The sequence below is a fragment of the Toxotes jaculatrix genome, chromosome 2 (assembly GCF_017976425.1).
Source record: "Toxotes jaculatrix isolate fToxJac2 chromosome 2, fToxJac2.pri, whole genome shotgun sequence".
NCBI classification, from domain to species: Eukaryota; Metazoa; Chordata; class Actinopteri; family Toxotidae; genus Toxotes; species Toxotes jaculatrix.
Window position 1 is genome coordinate 11480022 of NC_054395.1, and position 20726 is coordinate 11500747.

The 20726-nt window shown below is 42.2% G+C and overlaps 1 protein-coding gene across 4 annotated transcripts in view; it reads left to right on the plus strand.

Annotated features, from left to right (window-relative positions):
• Positions 1–20726, plus strand: part of LOC121189373 (helicase ARIP4-like) — a 76603-nt gene extending 55877 nt beyond the window's left edge. For all 4 annotated transcript variants that reach the window (XM_041049442.1, XM_041049432.1, XM_041049460.1 and 1 more), the window contains 21 exons: positions 1038–1281; positions 3144–3277; positions 3735–3908; positions 8133–8353; positions 8859–9041; positions 9413–9546; positions 10167–10363; positions 10540–10743; positions 10835–10973; positions 11088–11265; positions 11657–11875; positions 12304–12422; positions 12661–12785; positions 13534–13633; positions 13745–13950; positions 14581–14756; positions 15304–15500; positions 15926–16125; positions 16263–16352; positions 16683–16778; positions 17009–20726. In XM_041049442.1, the coding sequence (XP_040905376.1) occupies positions 1038–1281; positions 3144–3277; positions 3735–3908; positions 8133–8353; positions 8859–9041; positions 9413–9546; positions 10167–10363; positions 10540–10743; positions 10835–10973; positions 11088–11265; positions 11657–11875; positions 12304–12422; positions 12661–12785; positions 13534–13633; positions 13745–13950; positions 14581–14756; positions 15304–15500; positions 15926–16125; positions 16263–16352; positions 16683–16778; positions 17009–18114 (4442 nt within the window). In that variant the 3' untranslated portion in view covers positions 18115–20726. The remainder of the gene's footprint in view (positions 1–1037; positions 1282–3143; positions 3278–3734; positions 3909–8132; positions 8354–8858; positions 9042–9412; positions 9547–10166; positions 10364–10539; positions 10744–10834; positions 10974–11087; positions 11266–11656; positions 11876–12303; positions 12423–12660; positions 12786–13533; positions 13634–13744; positions 13951–14580; positions 14757–15303; positions 15501–15925; positions 16126–16262; positions 16353–16682; positions 16779–17008) is intronic.

Genomic DNA, 20726 nt, shown 5'->3' on the forward strand with positions numbered 1-20726 from the left:
AAGAGAGAGGAGGAGAGCAGAAGAAAAAGAAAGGTGAAAGTGAATTCTCGGCAGATTGAGGGTAGAAGAAACAGAGAGAGAGAACCAGACACGAAGACGAGGTTAGAAAAACATCTAAGAATAGAAATAAGACCAACAGAAGAGAGTTAAAGGTGCGACATGGTGCGGTTTTCATGATTTTGTTTTGAATTATGCTTTGGCTTAGGATGGTGATGATGAGGATGACGTTTAATGTTATTTTGAATATATTTGAAAATGTATTAGAAGACAAAACTCCACAGCTCCACAGATTTGTGAATAAAATTTAAACTAACTTAACTTTGATAGTTCTTTTATTTCATTTTCTTTTGTTCTTTCTTCAAATCTTTGAACTTGTGCAGCATGACTAATGCTGGACTTTTTAAAGCAGGGCAGGAAACAGATCTGAGAGTGAAAGTCTTTAGGCTGCTTTGTATTTTGTAACTCTGCAGTGATGATGAGTTTAGGTTTGTGAGTTTGTGCCTTTAATATTAGGCCAAAATAAAATAGCTTTTTTTTAAATAATGAGAACCAGAGATTGCTTTATTGTGTCTCTTTCACCCTTTTTTCAAAGAAGGATTGTGGTTTACCCGATCCTTTCGTAAACTGCACAGCAGACTTTCAGTGAAAGCAGAATAAAAATCAAAATATTTGGTTGTTCATGGCTATTGAACAATAATACAGAGCTGATCCAGTAAACCTGGCTGCAGGCTTGGTTGGGAGTATCTGCATATTTGACTTGGGATTGTTCACATTACCTAATGACTGTTTTATATGATTTACGTCTTCCTGATTACTGACAGTCGTACTTGATAGGTGTGTGACTTCAAGTATAATCAGTGCTCAGGACACTTACAGGAGGCGAGGCAGCAAACAACTGTACTCACCCACCCAGCCCTAAAGAGAGGGGGGTGTCCTGAATGTTGTGCTTCCTAATTATATTTTTTGTGATTCTAATTCCTTATTTTCTTACACATGAAATAACCATTACTTCTTCTCTTCCTGTCTTCTTCTTACAGACCAGTCCCACAGCGCCCCCTTCAGCTCAGAGAATGAGGCTCAGGGAGGCGACCCCGCTGTGTGGCAGTGCACTCCTCCCCCATCTACCTCACTTTCGGGGGAGACGCCGGCCCACCCTGCCCCCTCCCAGCCCGCATCGAGACCCCGCTCCAGGCCGGCCAGCCAAAGCCCCTCCCCACCTTCCGCCCTGACAGGAACCAAGAAGAGGAGCTCCAAACCGGCGCACATGAGACGCAACATCAGGTACAGAACTCAGCATCCACACTTACACTGGAACAGTGGTCTTCATCAAATCATTCAAATGGACACCCACCTGTTTATTCTGTTGCAGTCCTTAAGTAATTGTAATGTGAAACGCAACAATTAACCCACCATCATTTCTCATTGAAGCTTCTAGATGTAGAGTTCGTCTTATCACATTAAAGAGAGAAAAAGGTTCCTGTATATAAAAAACAGGTTTTTGCCTTGGCATTAATTCATAACTGTCTTCATAATCATGGCTATATCTTGTGTGTGAGACAACTGAGACTACAAAGGTTCAGATATCAAATTAATTACCTTTTTTTACTACTTTAGCAGACCAAAAAAGAAATTAAATTTGGATGGGTCTACATAAAGTCTGACTACAAAGCTCACTTTAAACTAGATTTTCAGCAGTAATCAGTCAACCTTGAGATTAAAGGGATTATTACACAATCCCCTGAGTATATTGCTGCTAAGGTGCAGGGTAAACTAACACTCACTTAGCTTATTCAACACATATTGTATTTCTAATAACATCCATTGTTGGCTGGATTATAGGCTTTACGATGAAGAACTGAAGGACACGCCAGTTATTGATAAAAATCTGTCAATGATCACACATACGCTCAGTCTCCAGCTTCATTCCTCCAACTGCCAAAAACCATGATATAGCTCAACCTCAAATATGCTGTTGCTTTTACATAACAGCATCTTTAGAATAACATCAAACGTGTCAGCGACGCGCGCTTAGGCTTCCCTCATTGAAAAGGAATTATGGTTTGAGTTGAAAGATTCTTGTCTGTTACTATTACAAGCACTGATCAGTTCCCTTTCTTCTAAAGTGGCACAAATGTATATTTTTTCCAGAATTTCGCCAATGATTAAACCAGCTGTCAAAATTATGGCAGTGTTAGTTATTATCTGTACAGCTAACTCCTTTATGCCAATGCCAACATGAAAACAGAGATTTAGCTAAATTTGGGGGAAGAATCTAACTTCTTACATCTTACAAAGATCATCCAAGGTGCACACAATGTATTATTCATTGTCTTGCCTTTTACTGAAGTAGCTTAGATAATAAAAAGTCATACATTTTATTTCTGATACAGCTTAGAACTGCCACTTGTCAATTTTTGGCCTCTAGGAGCAGAAAAACTGACAGACACACGGCCCTGACATTGTACTTATGGCTTACATGTTAGCAAACACATTTACATGTCCTGTGGACAGTTATCCACATTAGCATTCATTTACAGTTGCGTTTCTGTCCAACAGCAAATGTAAATCCAACATTCATTCTCTTTTTAGCTCTAGTTTGGTCTCCACCAGCTCTTGAGAAAGATATGTGTCCCTTAAGCAGCTGAATATTTGCTATGTTCACCAGCTATTCACTAACATTGTCTGTCTGCAGTTTGGTTCGGGGCAGGTAGTGAACAACAGGTTTAATGGGTTTATCATAGCTTTTTTTTTTTTTTTTAGCTGCCTGCTGCATCCGGAAACAACACTAACAAGAGCCCTGAGACAGAACCATAGAGTAAATGTGCCGTTAAACCTAAACAATTAGCTGAAAGACGCTAGAAAGCTCCCCATAGCTGCAGAGTGAGGTGATTATTCTCTGTGGCCCCATAGCTATGAGTCACACGTTTCACAATACACAGAGTAATTTGATTCCCTGTTAATATTTAATTAATAGCGATTAACGCAGCGGTAAGAAAAAGCCCTGTTTGATACGACATGGTCATAATTGACTCATCGACATCATGAATGTGTTTTCAGTGGAAACCACGCGTCTCGCGCCCGTTAACAAATTCGAATGACAGTCGTTCGTATAGCAATTGTTATTTCATTCTGTGTCTGCGTAGGAAGCTACTGAGGGAGCATCAGTTGGAGGCAGTGACCAAAGCCGCCCAGCAGGAGGAGCTGGAGCGGAGGCGACGTCTGGACCAGCAGAGAAAAACAGATTTCCCTGTACCACTGCTGCCTGAATACACAACTGGTAAGAGCACATATCCAAATTCACAAAAATGCCCACATTAATACTAAAAGCAACCACTGGTCTGTCAGACACAAACTCTCTAACCTCTACAATAACCTGTACATCAGCCTAAATTCTTAACTGTCCGCCAAAGTACAAACTTCAAAAATTCTCCATGAAACAGATTGATGGCATCTTAACAGTACGTTTTATCCAACCTCTGAATCATTGAATTAGGTTTGATTAAGTGTTTCTGAAGATTTTGACATGTAGTGTTTCATTGGCAGATGACTGCATAGAGCATGAAAACTGATTTCACCATCACCCAGGGCCTCTCCTCATCCTCTCTCTGTTTTTTTGGCTTCCATCCCCTCCTTTTTTTCCCATTCTGTCCTTCATCTCTTTCCAATCATCTGTCTTCTCTTTCCTCTTTCTTCACTCTCTTAATCTGCTGCATCATTACTCACCCTCTGTCCAGGCGATGTGACAAAGCATGTGTCCTCATCATCGGCATCGATAGCATCACAGCAGGAAGTGAAGTCGGCCAGGCAGGAAGTGATCTGCCTGAACTCCAGCAGCACTGGCATCAGCGAGGATGACAGCAAGACTAATGTACCCACCTCTGTAACGACACAGCACAGACAAAAAACAGGTGAGACACACACACTCAGACGTTTTCTCAAAACGCATAAAAAAAGGCAACCAGGGCGATGGTTGTTTGCTTGTTTTCATCTTCTTTCTGTAATTTTTATAAGTCAGATGTCATTACCTTGAAATGAATGAAGCGTTTTATTTTGCTTCACTGTTTTGTCTTTTAAGTGAATCCTTGAAAGTGCTTCTGCCAGCAGGCGTATTTCTTTTTTAGAGTTTACAAGAATATTTCAAAGATGGAAATTGCTGAATTACCACATTAAACTTGTTCAGGCAGCTCAAAGAACCAAAGTAAACTGATGGGTTGGACATTTCACCTCTCATCCTAAAGAAAAGACCATGACCTGGATGACTGAGAATCTTTACACAGAAGAATTTACTGTGTAAAGAAGAGGCCCTGACTCAGCCTTATCTGTATTTTTATCAGTATATAATGACAAGTTGAAGAGCCTGAATCGTGCCCTTCACATCGCAGCTATTGCCTCTAACCTTTTTTGATTCTTGGTTATGCAAGTGGGATAGTAAGACAGAGGACTGTGGGAGGTCATGAAAGCAGATAGGGACATGGAGCTGAGAAGTTTATTTATTACCCATCATCCAGTTGTATATTCTGAGCTGTCCTCATTGCTGGGCAAAGGCTTAAGTAAGCTAGATGCAAATTGTTAAGATGCCTAATCAGCACAGTTCTGGTACAACATGTGAAGGGTTTTAGAAATTAAAGATGAGTTCCCTGTTTTTCAGCTGGGCTCAAAGAGCCCAACAGTGCGAACATTAAGATCTTCAAAGAGCATGACAGATTTTGAAGCTCACTGGACAGGACAGTAATGGCTTCAGGGCTTTCAGTCAAATGCTTTTGTAACGTCTATATTCAAACAAGACAGGGTAGTAATGGATAGAGCTGCAATGATAATACTTAACATTTGACATTTGATACCGGAGAGGTGCTACGGCATGCTGTTTGTAAGATTTTTGATACAACAGCATGAATGGTAGAGAAGTGAAAAACATCCACAATCAAAACATTTTTATTTTTTCATGCGAAAAAAATCTCCTGGATCGTTGATATATCCTTTCACTGTGTTTTGTGGTTCATCTAACTAATGTTACTGTCTTTGTATATAAAAAAATTATAAGTATACCAAATTTTTGAAGGCAGTACATCTGGTTTTTGTCGGTCGGACTGTGTTTAAACCCAGTGTGAAGCTGCAGCACATTGTTCTGAATGTCAGTGCTGAAGTTATAAAGGGGGTTGCACAATGTACAATAATAAAATTATGAAACAACATGTTAGATAGATACATTATATGTCCCCATGGGGGAAATGGGTTTGCAGCATAATCACAAGGCATTTCATCACAACATCACAGAGCCACTATCACAGAGACACCAATGGCAAACTCATAAATACATTTTATTACAGTCTGGGTTTAGAAACAGTGAAGCTACAGTGTGCAACTCCTCATTTTGCCTCTACAACACACTCCTGAAGTTAAACTGACCCTAGAATAAATCTTGGCTTAGGCATGCGTTTCCAAATGTCAGTAATGGTAACTTTTTTAAACTTTTTTTTTTTTTTCTGGAAACATTTTCAGGACATAAATGTTTTCTGTGCTATTTGACATTCATTATAGCTGCATACATTCACACCTTGAAGCTGCCCAGTTCAAACACAGGCCAGAAAGCCACACAGGTGCAATTTGAGGTCCAATACTGTGCCCTAAAGCACACCTGGCAGTCACTGAGGGGATGATCTATCAAAGGGAAATATCACTTAAACAGTTCCAGTAAATCCCTCACATCTCTAAAGCATCAGTCTCTTTGAGATTAAGCAAAGCAGCCTTAATAGCCTCATGACAGCCATGCGTGTATTAAATTACACACTCTGTTTCAAATTTCTTTCTGAGCCGGGGGGGTCTGAAAAGTCGGCACATTAAAAGACCGAATCAGCTTGAATTTCGAGACAAAATCAGAGGATTGGAAAAACAACCACTAACCACTGGATCTGTCCCGAGTCCTGCTGGCTTCCTTTTGCGACTTTTAACACTCATTTCAGCCTTCCTGTTGTTTCAGTAGAGACAATGTAAAGGAAGCTGCATTTGATTTAAAACAAAAACTTACTTTATGTTCACCACGCATAAAATGTTCATTACATTCTTTAAATTCTTTCAGGGGTGAATAGACTCCACCGCCTTTTTGGAAACGATTAAACCCAATTACTAAAAGCTAAAAGTCTCTGTGTGCAAATTTAAACATGTATGTGTGTGTCTGTGTGAGTGTGTGGGTGTGTGTGTGTGTGTGTGTGTGTGTGAGTGTGTTACAGTTTTTGCAAATTAGCTGCCATGTGCATCAGAATATTTAAAACCTTCACAGGGTACATCATGTACCGTTCCCTTGTTGCCTGAGTGCACAGACACACACACACACACCCGGACACACACACACACACACCTGGACACACACACATATACAAAGCCACTCAAACAGTCAAGCATAAACACACACTTGTAACACACACTCAGTTGGGGATGAACACACATAGTTCGGCACTGAAAGAGAAGACGGATGCAAACTGCAGACACACACACACCTGCAACACAAACACGCAAACAAATGAGAGCGCGGGAGAGACAGCAGTGCAGAGGCTGATGGGGTGAACCAATGAACAAAGATAATATGTAGATTTGGGAGCTGAGAAAGACAAAAGCAAAGGAGAGAAAAAAAGATGGAGAGAGAAAGAGAGATGAAAGGAGAGAGTGTCTATGGGGCAGATCAGAGCGGGTATGTGGAGCAATAAAGCTGGCTAATCCTGGTTATGAGCCAGAACACACACTTGAACACACTCATACACACACACACACACACATGATGAACACACACGCTCGCACCACAGTGGCACAGTGACATTTCTAGTTGGGGTTGCATAACCAGTCTCCCCCTCCACTCTAATCCTACTTGTATAACCATCCATTCACTGCAGTTATATAAGCTCTCTCTCTCTTTCACACACACTAACATACTGACACACACTTCCCGTTGTGCCCTCGCAGTTTGCCAGCTTGTGTAACTTTCACCACTTGATACCACTGACGTTAAAGTCCTTTTTATCAGATATGGATTTTGGTCTTTCCGCTTAACACACACACACACACTCAGTGACGTCCAGGACTGAAGTAACATTACACAAGTTGTGCTTGTGATGGAGACGCGTGTCACTTGAGTTGAATGTATTAAGGCCAATTAAAAAATAATAGGAATTGTCTTCATCTTTTGTCACTTGGCATTTTTACTATTTCAAAAAAGTTCTTGTACACCTTTAAGTCTCAGTGACAGGTGCACAGGATCCTAAACTCTTTACCTGAAAAGAAAATTTGAGTCCTGCGCATTGTCCATCACATGAACTTGTTTTTGTCCTCAGACCTTCATCAGGAAAAATTCATACAAGCAAATATCCAGCACCATACATACAAGGCTATAGACTCAAGAAAAACCCACCAATCAGAGGCAACACCCTGCATTATGCACACAAATTAGGGTCAACAAGCTCCTCAAGTAAAACAACAGATGGTTCTGAGCTCTTACAGTTCTAATCATAATCATAATTGTAATGCATATACCAATATACATACGTCGACCAGTCTGCATTCAAGCTGAATGAGAAGCCCCGTGTTTTTTCCAGTTCTTACTAATATTTCTTCATTATTCCTGTGGTAGAATTTACTTGTGTGAAAACTACTGAATTTCAGCTGAATCATCTGTTGTGTCTCTGGAAGGGATCTTGTAATGTTTGGCACTGTTACAGTGAAGTTTGAAGACGCTGAGGTGTCTCTTCAGATAAGCCTGATGTGGCTGGAATAGTCAACTCAAACCATGAACACCCCTCCTCTTGTCCTTGCTGTTTTGTATACCTACACTTTTTTTGTTTGTTTGTTTTTTTTGCTAACTTCAGCAGACTCACACTCATTGCATGCAGTGTGTTTGAGTCATAGATCCAGGAAAATAAAATACAGTTAGTTTTTTGTCATCCTAGAAAGTGTTCTCTGTCTGCAGGTATTCAAATCTCCTTTGGACACAGTTTCCAGTCTAAAGATGAAAATGTGTTTTCTGAGCACAGATGTAGAAAAACTGTTTGCAAGAGCTGCCATGTAATTTTTGGAAACCTTTTAATCTAATATTTCTTCTTCGCCCTCCTCATCCTTGTCACTCCTCGTCTCCTGCCTCCGTGCAGATGTGATCGATCTGAGCTCGGGCGAGGACGACAGCATCGTCCACATCAGCAGCGAGTCCACAAACGAGGAAGAGGAGAGCGAGCCGAGCGGAGCGCACGTCAATGACGTCCTCAACCGACCGGACGCCCAGGGCAGGGTGCTGATCAACCTGAACCACCCAGCATCAGAGCCGGACATTTTCCTTTCACCGCAGCTAGCACGAGCAGTCAAACCTCACCAGGTATTGTCACTGCTAAACTCAAAATACTTGAATTTTTATCAGAAATACCAATTTTTTTTTGCTGTGTCCAAAATGATGAAAGTGAACTCTGTACTGTGCCACGAAGTCATACTGTGTGAAAATTACCTGCAGTCAAATGGTTTGAGCAAAATTCAGTTTTCTTGACCTTTTTCCAGTGACGGACATCCTGCTGAGTGTGATCTTTTCCCTCACGTTTAATGAGATATCACCTCTGCTTTTTCACCACCCACCTTCTGTTCTCTTTGCTGTCTCTCACCTAACACTCTTTTCATGTGTCTTTACCTCTCCGTCACTCTTCCTCCTACATTCTAATTTCACTTTTTTCTTCCGTCTTTCTTTCTTCTGTCTTTTGCACTCGCCACAACTCCCAACTTTCTCTTGGATCACCATCCTCCTCCTCTTCTTTTCCCTCCTTTGCCCTCTCTTTTTCGTCTTCATCCCCTCACTTCATTCTCCATCTTGTCTCTTGGCGTCTCCTCCTCAGATCGGTGGAATCCGTTTCCTGTACGACAACCTGGTGGAGTCGGTGGAGCGCTTCAGCAGCAGCAGTGGATTCGGCTGTATCCTCGCTCACAGCATGGGCCTGGGCAAAACGCTGCAAGTCATCTCCTTCATCGACGTCCTGTTCGGACACACCCAGGCTCACACCGTGCTCGCCATTGTACCTGTAAGCGCCTGTGGTTTACTGTTTGAGTAAGAATGAATGTGAAGGACTGAATCAATAGACACACATTGTGCTCAGTGTGGGACTCAGACATACAGTTCCTCTGAAAAAAAGAAAGAATGAATAAAGGAACAAGTGCTTGGGTACAATATGCTGGCCATCTTGTCCACGAGCCTTAATTTTATGGTGATGAATGTGTGAATAAGAGTCAATCATTAAGTGAATCAACATGTGACTATGAATTTTTATAAAGGAAGTGTTAAAATTGGCCACAGTTCATATTCAGACAGAGAAAAGCATCTGATTTCAAAGAATTCTAACACTCATTTCAGTGTTAGCCTAAGATCCCTCGCTCTGTCTCTCTCTCATCTCAGGTGAACACATTGCAGAACTGGCTGTCAGAGTTCAACACATGGGTCCCGCCCCCAGAGGCGTTACCTCCGGATACCGACCCCGGACTGGTGACGCCTCGCACCTTCAAGGTTCACATCCTCAACGACGAACACAAGTGAGTGACGGCAACAAGAGCATTTTGTAGCTTCCTCCTGCGCTCAGATTTTTTTTGTGCGTATGTAAATTTTAACGTCACATAAAGAGAAGTAGATAGCGAGGAACTTTATTGACTATTGGCTGGCTGCAGCAACATTCATGCAAAGCAGCAAGGAGACTTTTCTTCTCCCTGCCCTTTTAAAAAAAGACGGTGTTAACCTTCTGACCTGCCCTTTCGCTTTATCTCCAACTGGCTCTTCCCCTCTTCCATCCCGCCATTATCCTCTTTCTCGACAGCTGCTTCCACTGGAAAGATTTTCTGATTCTTGCTCGTGTGTTTGTGTTTGGGATTAGGGAGTAAGGATGGAAGGAATGCTGCAAGATGAGTGTGCAGTTTCATGACACAGCCTTGTCTGGAAGTGACACAGTAACCTCATTCTGTCTCTCTCTCGTTTCACTTTAAAAAGTGACTGTTAAAAATGATCAAAATTAAGCATTTGTTCCTACTGTTCACACACTCCTCTGAAATGACTTATTTATTTTGTAAGTGATCATTGATTAGGGTGAGGGTCAGCAGTAAATTGCGATGGTGGTTTGAGAAACACGGGCAAGAACTTTTTCTTTTTCTTTGCTGCCCAGGAACACAGCTACCAGGGCCAAGGTGGTGGAGGACTGGGCACGGGACGGAGGAGTGCTGCTGATGGGCTACGAGATGTACCGCCTCCTGTCGCTGAAGAAGAGCTTTGTGTCTGGGAGGAAGAAGAAGAGCAAGAAGACAACAGGACCCGTCGTCATCGACCTGGACGAAGAGGACAGGCAACAGGAACTGCTCAAAGGTGAGAGAAATTAGGAGGAAGAGAAGAAGGGTGATAGAGGCTGGGAGGAGAGGAAGACAGAGGGAAGTGGGAAACACAGAGAAGGAAAAAATTATATAAAAAAATATAGAAACCTGCAAACATATCAAAGTTCTTTCAGGGTGAATGTCATATCATGAACTGTCCTCTCACTCCAGGTATCGAAAGAGCCTTAGCCCGACCTGGTCCAGATGTGGTGATCTGTGACGAAGGCCATCGCATCAAAAACTGTCACGCCAGCACATCCCAGGCTCTGAAGAACATCCGAACTAGACGCCGCGTGGTCTTGACCGGCTACCCACTCCAAAACAACCTGATTGAGTACTGGTGCATGGTCGATTTTGTCCGACCTGACTTCCTCGGTAAGGGACACGAGCTGCATTTTATATCAGGCGATGTTTTTCCACACTCGCTGGACTAACTACAGTTTTTTACATCCTGTACATGTTTCAGGTACACGGCAGGAGTTCAGTAACATGTTTGAGCGTCCCATTCTGAACGGGCAGTGTGTGGACAGCACGCCTCAGGACATACAGCTTATGAGGTACAGGAGCCACGTCCTGCACAGCCTGCTGGAGGGCTTCGTACAGAGGTGAGACAGCAGCCTTTACAAACCCACAATCACTGTTCAGCAAACAAACAACAAACAAAACTCGGTCTCCGTTAACAATTTACAAATATTTACTGCGACTTGTCTTGATTCCAGGCGAGGCCATGATGTCCTGAAGGACCAGCTGCCCTCTAAGGAGGAGCATGTGATCCTGGTCCGTCTGTCTCCCCTGCAGAGGGCGCTCTACACAGAGTTCATGAACCGTTTCAGAGAGGCAGGAAACACTGGCTGGCTCAGCCTGAACCCACTGAAGGCTTTCTGTGTCTGCTGCAAGGTGAGGAGGAGGTCATGTGTGTGGAACTCAACCTGGGCACAAAAGGACCACTATTTGACATTTATAGTAGTTTTTTTTTCAAAGTTTCAAAGTTAAAATGATATCTAATTTATTTTGAACAATCAGAATCAGTGTCGTAGATATAGTTAGTCAGATAAAGCCTTTTATTTGAAAATCTCCATAATTAATCAAGATTATTTAATCTGCAATTAGAGGATGAACTTCAAAATAACTTGAACAGTTGTCTTTTTGTTCTGTATGAGTTCCTTCTGTCCTCGTGTCACAGTTACACAAGTAAACATGAAGATAAATTCCTGAATATTTGTTGCACTTGGCAAATCCATTTGTCACCAGCGTGTTTTCACATCGCTGATCTCCTGTTATTCTTCAGATTTGGAACCATCCAGACGTGTTGTACGAGGCCTTGCAGAAGGAAAACCTGGCAAGTGACCAGGACTTGGACCTTGATGACATGACCTCCACAGGACCCACCCGCTGTCCAACCGTACCCAATCAAAAGTCCAAGCCCATGGAGAATCCTAACCCCATTGGTGGGCTGAGTCTCAACCAGCTACAGGAGAAAGCCAATCAGGTCATCACTTATGAATGGGTACGTTGAAAACCGTTCAAGTTGTGACACTGAAGAACTTTGGAGTACATTCAGTACTCTGCTATTTTTGTTTTTGCTTCCTGTAACATAAAGCTGCAATGCAGTGCAGAACATTTTGTCCTTCCTTATTGAGATGCTTATCTCTTTCAAATATGGGAAGTTTAGATAAATTCCAACAACTGACTGAAATCAAAGGCATTGACCCAAACAGGCACTGAAATAAAGTTCACAGTTTTGGTTGTTACCCGTCATTGCTTGTAAGGTTTGCTTGTAACGTAACCTCACTTCTTTAAAGTCAGTTGAAATTGCTTATAATAAATAATAATAAATATCAAATATAATCAACATCTGATCAGCTGAACTGTGAATTTAAAGGTGATGTTTAAAAGTGAAGTGAATTTTAACTGTCTCTGTGTTCCCATGGCCAGGCGAAGGACATCATGTGTGACTACAAACCTGGCATCCTGGAGAACTCCGCAAAGATGGTGATGCTGTTCCACCTGATTGAGGAAAGCGTCAGGAAGGGAGACAAACTGCTCGTCTTTAGGTAAAAAAAAAAATAAAAATCAGACAAAAGACTAAAGAAGACTAACTGAAAAAATATGTGCAATGAAGTGTGAAGGGAAAAGGCTTTACAAAAGCATTTACCGTCCAATTTGTTTTTCTCATCTTTATTTTATGATTTTATGATGATTTAAGAATTCTTCTTTGTATTACATTTACATGACTGAAGCTTTCTTGCATATGATCTGACCTCTGATTATACTCCTGTCTTGCTCATGCAGTCAGAGTTTGTCCACGCTGACGGTGATCGAGGATTTCTTGGCCAAGAGGCCTGTGCCTCCCTCACCTAACATGTCCGGCAGAGACAGACCCACCCAGAACTGGATCCGCAACCTCAACTACTACAGTAGGTGGTCATTTATCACGATTAAGAGTTGTTGTTTTTTTCTTGTCTGGTATTTAAATCATTAAATACACAGACTAGACAGAATGAAAAGTTAATAAAGCACAGAGACAGGTCACATGTATGGTGCAAAAAAGGTGTGGTTCCGTGGACGATGGTGTGAATGTGTTGTTTATTGGCTTATTTGAGAGGGAAAATCCGTTTTTCTGCCCACTGTGCTAAACTAATGTTGCATACTTAAAACGAGGCAGTTGTTCTCGGGTGTATTTCTGACGACACAGGTTTGGTTTTATGCTGGAGCTCCCTCTCTCATTGACTTGCAATGAGTGCTGCCACCTGCTGGTCTTTCTTGAGAACATCCAGACTTTGGTTTATGGTTCTCCACGGGCACAGAAAGCTCACCACAGCTGTTTTAGAGTTGGCATTTGTGTGTTCTGGGGATGTAAAGAATTAAAGAATAAAGAAAAATATGAACTGTATCCATGGCCTTAGTCATGTCAGCCTTTATCTATTGGGGTAGAGTTAGTAATAAATACTTCAAAATTACCTTATGCTGTGCTTGAATTTGTAGATAAAATAAGAGAGCAGGTAAATAAATGAGAGAATTAAAACTATGAACTGAGAGAAAAGAGAGGTGAAAAGCACAGAACAGGATAAATTGGATTTTAACTGAATTTTCCAAAGCATCACAGTGTGCAAAGCTGCTGCAAATCTTGTTTTAACTCTGCTTTGGTTGTGTGGTTTCTTGAAGGACTGGATGGAAGCACAACGGCCTCAGAGAGAGAGAGACTGATAAACCAGTTCAACGATCCAGCCAACACCTCAGCATGGGTCTTCCTGCTGTCAACCAGGTAACACAAAAAAATGTTAATGGTAGAAGATGAATTTGATAAAATGAGGTTAGAATGTAACATGTAGCTTCTTTAAACAAACATTTGATCACACACCTCTCTGGTCCTCAGGGCTGGTTGTCTGGGTGTGAACCTGATCGGGGCGAACCGCGTGGTGGTGTTTGATGCCTCCTGGAACCCGTGCCACGATGCCCAGGCGGTGTGCCGCGTCTACCGCTACGGTCAGAGGAAGCAGTGTCACATCTACCGACTGGTGTGCGACTTTACGCTGGAGAAGAAGATCTACGACCGCCAGATCTCCAAACAGGGCATGTCAGGTGAGCCTGGGGAGGAAGTACTGCTGATTATTACGACTGTGGACACTCCTACCTGTCAGATACCTATCTCTAAACTCACCCAAAAAATGTGTGCATGACAAGGTTACAGGTACTAAGTACTAATAGTATTATCCTATTTCTGTCATTTTTATTCCATACAGTTTTTTGTATATTTTTCTATATTATTTGAATTGATCTTTTAACTAGAATGAATAAAAAAAGGACACCGAAAAAGGAGAAAAGGAAAAAAACTAAGGAAAACTTTTAGGGGGAAAAAATATAAAAGGCACTTTAAATGATTTTCAATCCTTGTAAATTTCATTGCCTCCAGCTGACAGCTCTGTCAAACATCTGTCAGTAATCAGACTGAAAACCAGTCCAGGCTCTTCTGAGTGAACAGACCACCCCCCCCCAAAAAAAACAGAATAATCAGCTTTGTGTTGAAACCAGAGCTCTTCTGTCAAGAGGCTCTTAGACAGAGTAAACTGTCTCAAGTGTTTGCTGCTGAGCCTTGACTGGTGAGACAGACACATTGAGGCCGCTGATGCTTTGGAGAGCTTTTGAAGTCTGTCTCTGACAGTTCCCTATGTGGCCGTCTCAGTCCTCTCAAAGCTTCCTCTTCTCCATCAGACCGGGTCGTGGATGACCTGAACCCTGTGCTGACCTTCACCAGGAGGGAGGTGGAGTCTCTTCTTCACTTCGTGGAGGAGGAGCCGGACCCCTCTCAGGTTGAGCTGCAGCCCCAGGACAATATGGAGAGTGTCCTCAGGAAGGCGCTGCACCTCTATCCTCACCTAATTACCAAGGTAGATGAACAGAGGAGACAGAGGGAAAAACACTGCCCCCCCCCCCAGAGATGTTTAAAAGTAGGACATGTAGGAATGTTCCTGTCACCCAGCCTAGAATTTTTTAATTGTTTAGTCTAATCTTGTGAGGCAGACATGATATGCTTGGGACAGGTGCCATCTTAAGTAGGCTGTACATGAGATGACTGACAGGAAAATGTCAAACTTCTGCTTAATTACCCTTATAAATCATTTTTTGGATTAAATTTGAGGTGAGAACCACACCGAGCAGTTGCATTTAGTAAGTCTGAGAGCTGATGAGTCACCACATAATTAAACCTGCTGGACTCTCAGTGGATGTTTCCAGACTAAACTCAGAGTAAAGAATGAGTTCACAAAATTTAAGCTGGCTTCATGAAGCAAAGAATCTCCCGCATGGCTCTTTCATGTATTTAACTAGAGCAAATTCACTGGTATAAGCCAGTAGAAATACAAATGATCACTTTTAATCACTTAGATGTTGGCACCTATCACACATCTTTTTTCATCCACCCTTTCTCCCATCCAGCAACCATTCCCCCATGAGTCTTTGCTGATGGACCGCAAGGAGCTGAAGCTGAGCAGGGCTGAGAAGACCGCTGCTAGGAAAGGTTATGAAGAAGAGAAGAGGGCCTCTGTGCCGTACACCCGCCCTTCCTACGCTCACTACTACCCCGCCAGTGACCAGAGTCTCACCAACATCCCTGCCTTCAGCCAGAGAAACTGGTCAGTGACTCACAGCTTCCATGCCTGCCAACATTAAAACTAACAAATTAATGGAAAAGAACCCATTTTGAAAGTTTTCTTGAAGCCTTGTTTAGTTCATATTTCATTTTGCCTTTCAAAGAGCTCTTAAGTAATGTGTACAAGTGACATAAAAGGATAACACATGCAGGTTGTGTATAAAGATTTAACTTACAGTTCAGTCTAAATAACCTTTCAGGGATTTTTGATGTTTAGCTTATACAAAGCTAAAATACTGTTTAACTTTCAAATCAATCCAGGAGCTCAAATAGTATGATGTTTTTTTTTTTTTAAATAAAGGTCTTCATAGGGAACAGATTAGCAAGGGTATGTAACATGTAAACCTGCTTTAAAAAATGAGCACAAGTCATAAACTTAATAGGAAAAAAAATCAACTTTCTGCTCAGGCGCCCTCCCCCTCGTACTGAGGAGAAGCCAGTGGCCAGTGTGCGACCAGTCCAGTCAACCCCGGTTCCCATGATGCCCCGACAAGCATCTGCAGCCTCTGCCCCAGGCAACAACTCATCCGGATCCAGCCTCGGAGGATTCCCAGTTAACTGCCTGCAAAAAGCCGGAGTGTTTGTACAGAAGATCGTCACCACTACTGGTAGGCAAACTTTACATGCCCTCCCTTTTAATCTTATTTCCCCAGAATCTTCTTTCTTTGTGGTATTAGTTAAATAATAGTAGTCAGTGTTTCTATTTACTAAACACTAAAAGTCCTTCTTTGTCTCTTGTCTCTAGACATCGTGATTCCAGGCACCAACAGTTCAACAGATGTTCAGGCCAGGATCACAGCTGGAGAGAGCATCCACATTATCAGGGGCACCAAAGGTAACCAGTCACTGCACACAATTTCAGAAGTCCTATATTATACACTTATATATATTATTATACACCACAAACTTTTAGGGGGTCACCATAATAAACTAATTAATAAGTCAATTGTTGCTATTCCAGCTGCTCAAACATGAGAATTTGCCGCTTTTCTGAATATCTTTTAGCTTGGAACTGCTGGTCAGACAAAACAATTAACCAAATAGGTGGCAAACCTTTTTTAAGAACCATTTAAGCTTTATTTAATAAAATAGGTCAGAAAAGAAGACTCTATTTGTCTAATTTAAATGTTATGTGTGAAGTAATAATTTCTTTCATCTGTTTTAGGGACTTACATCAGGTCGTCTGATGGTCGAATCTTTGCCATCAGAGCAGCTAATAAGGCCAAGACTGCAGAGGAGAGTACTACAGCGCCACCCAAAGGTAGGATGTTTCAATTACCAGAACAAAACTCCACTAAAAGCATAGAACCCTGGTTAGACACACAGAGATAAAATCTTGCTCTTAATCATATTTGCATATCAGCTTATGATAAAAAAAATTAAGATCCTATTGGGTGAAAAAAATATTATTGGCACTGTAAACCCTGGCTATATAAAGGGTTTAATTCTTTTCTGATATCTAATATCTAAGCCCTTGTTTCTTCTTTGCAGAATCGCAGGCCCCACCAGCAGAGGTTTCAACCAATGGCAGTAACAGTGGTTTGTCACCTGACAAGAAGCAGCAGGTACCCTCCAAGACAGTGCCCCGCCCTCTTTCACCTGACAGCCCAGAGATCATCAACGAGTTGCAGCGCTACACAGGTGCCGCAGGAGCCGGTGCCACCACAGGCTCCGGAGCCCAACCAGTTGGGGCAGCAGAGAGCAATGTCAACAACCTGCCTTCCACCAAACTGCTTCAGACCAATGGCAGCAGTAGGAGCAGTTTTCCCAGTGGAAATATGAGCCACCATGATGTCTCTGTGACTAATGTAATCCAGCCCAACACTGACACAGCCACCGCCCAAGACCTGAGAACAGGTTCCAAGCGCAAAGCCTCCACCCCGACTTTGGATGAGCGGCCCAGCAAGCAGCCCCCAGCTGGCAAACACTCCTCAGCCTCTCTGGCCTCACAAGGCTTCCCCTTCACCGGGTGCTATGGCCTCCCTCCGCTGGGCCTCAACCCCACCATGTTAAGTGGGTCGCTGGGGCACCCACTGTTTGTGGGGGCAGGTTCGCCTTACTTCCAGCCCCCCCACACTCAACTGGGTGACCCCAGTTACATGTATCCTGATCTGTTTGGCTTGGGCGGAGCCAGTACAGTCCCCACCTCCTCTTCCTCCACCTCATCGACAGCAACCACCGCTACTGCCGTCTCATCTTCCTCATCATCCTCATCTTCCTCATCAGTTAAAGCTGCCAGTTTGGTTCCAGGTGCCCTGCCGCCATTCATGCTCAGCCCCAGCATGGCGGGCATGGCTGGGATGCTCCCCACAGGCTTCCCTCTCTCTTATAGTCAGTCTCTGGCCAGCCTCTACACAGGGTCGATGCTCCCAGGTGGGCTGCCAGGTCCAGCTGCCACTCCTGGCCCAGCCGGAGCCAGCTTCCTATCCCAGTATCCTCCCACTGCTGCCTCCAGCTCCTCCTCATCGTCCCCTTCGTCCTTCTCCCCCTCGGCACGGTCTGAGCACCGGGCTCCGGTTCTGGTTAACGGTGGGAATGTTTGCAGTGCCAGCAGCTCGGATGACGACGATGATGTAATTGAGGTGAGGGGACAGTGACAGATGAATGATGTGGTTGCTTCAGGAAGTTTGATTCAATTTAATGATCATCATGATAGGATGACATCCTGTTTGCCAGGATGCAGGCTTCAAAGGGCCTGTGGCCCAGGCCATGAGGGAAATGGACAAAAAAGAAAAAAAAGAAAGACAGTGTGCTGATGTAAGTGATGACAGCTGAGCCCCTGCTAAAGTATTTCATCTGTTCTGCCTTGGAAAAACAGTCTGAGTGGAGATTATAACACAGACTGGACACAGAGCGACAAATTTTTACGCTGAATATCCGAAGATTGAATCTGAGAAAGAAAAAAGCTCCAGAGGGACGAAGACAATGAAAATCAGAGGACTTTGGGCTTCCAAGTTTTTTTTGTTCAATACTGGCATTGAGATACTAATCACTGGACTTAGTACTGCTGATCGTGGGCCTGCAGTGACCACAAATGGCCACTAGTTGTACTGTTGACTTTAGAGATTCTAGTTCTGCAGCTTTGCTAAATGTCAAGACTCTTGCTTTATTCAGCTAATTAAACAATGATGTTAGGATGGAATCGCTTACTAAAAAAAAAAACAAGGTTTGATAATTAAGTTAGCTGGTAGTAACGTTTGTTAAATATCAGTAACTGAAATGGTATTGTTTGTCATTTGTCAAATATTGCTACTGAATATTTCTTAAAACGGTCAAGGTTAAAAGATCAAACAGAACTTTGAGAAAGCATTTTGACTGAAGTTAATAATTCACTGCCAGGACGGGGGTATTGCACGTTTTTGTTCTTGAATGGGAAAAAAAAAAAGCAAAAAGAGATAAAGGAGATCATCTTGAATTATTGAAGAAGTGTTTAAGGCTTGTTGAGGATGAGGTTAAAGTCAATTACTGAAACCTTAAATCTCTAACGAAAGAATGTATGCTTAATCAAATGCCTTTAAACCAGGCCTTTTTGAAAAGACTCCTATTTAGGCATCAGACGTGGGAAGATCTGGTTTTTCTTTTTGTGTGTATGTGTATTTTCTATTTATGTAATCTATTTTACTTTTTAAAGAAAATGATTGCCTAAAAACAGCCAGGTGAAAATGAGAAAAAAACTGTGTTCTCGAGAGGTGTCCTCCTTGTAGCGGAGAAACAACCAACAGAAAATGCCTTTTTGCCTCCATCTTTCTGAATGTTAACTGTGAGAGAGGAGAGGTAAAGAGAGACAGACGGTCACCGCGGCTCTCTGAATCTCACCCACAGTCTTACTGTAGCCTAGCGAAAAACGATGCAAAATACTCACTCAAGCCTATATATGTATTCGTACAAACCCCAGAGGAATGGAGCTCACTACCCCGAGTTTTGGTTTCGCTTGTGTCGTTCCTTTGTTCGTATCTGTGCGTCGTGTTTTACAAGGATTACAAAAGGAATCGTTTCAAAAATAATAATAATAAAAAAATAAATAGAAGCTTGTGTTACTCGGTTTGGTAACTGGTTCAGACACAGATTCCACCTCTGCTCTCTCCTCTGTCTCTTTTGAGAGACAGAGATCATTGTGAAACCAAACTGATTTTTTTTTCTCCTTTTTTTTGTTTTCTTTGGAGAGATGGTGTAGCTTTGCCAAAAAACAAGAAATGCACAAGCACATCAACAACCTCCATGGAAGAGGATTGTGTCTTAAGAGACCAAATAATGTTGTCAACAGTTTAGAGCAGAATTCAAATCCAACACAGCAACGCGCTCTCTCTACAGCATCCTCACAGCCACAGTTAAGACGTACATATCTCTCTGTATGACCTTGCAGGTAACGCTGTACACTGCACTGCACTGTAAAAAAAGACACAAATCTGTATACGTCTGTAGACTGGTTGAACGCTAAAGTTCCCTTTGGATTAACCATGAACCATCGTTCTCCTGTTCCGATTGATCCCCTCAGATCACAAAACTGATCTATATTTCGTTCAGCACTGTCATCGTGTAAAAGAAAAAAAAAAAAGAAAAATCTTCTCCTCAGAAACGGCTGCAGCAAGAGCTTTAAAAACCACCAGCTCTTTTGTTGAAAACAAAACTCTTAACATCGTCAAGCAAAGACTAAGCATTTCCTGTTCTTTCTCTTCCATGTATTTGTTCTTCATACTGAAATTGTTAGTTTACTTATGTTTCATTTTTGTTCTCTTCTTTTTACAATGTTTGAATTTACCAAATTAATTTATTTATGACGGTGCATATTTATTCATTTTTATTTTTGTACAATGTTTTTTTTTGTCTCCTTTTTGTTGCTTTTCTTTATCTTATTTGTAATTTTTTTTTATGGTCATATTACTTTTGTTGTTACTACAGATGGAAAATTGTTTGCTTATTTTGTCTTTGGTGGGCTTTTTTTATTTTTTTCTGAGAAAGAAGTGATGATTTGCCAGTCTGACCCAGTACGTGTGACCTTGTGCAGAACTTGCATGTGGTATTGTGCATTTCTGTGCACATTAATATCCGGGATGGCATCTTTAGGAAGGGTCGAATATCATATCCTGTTTACAATAACTCTGATCAGCTCTTGATTATGAGAAGAAAAAAAAAAGGACATCAGGGAAATATTGATTTTCACCATGATGAGCTCAGATTCCTTCATCAGAACATCCTGCATGTTCACGAG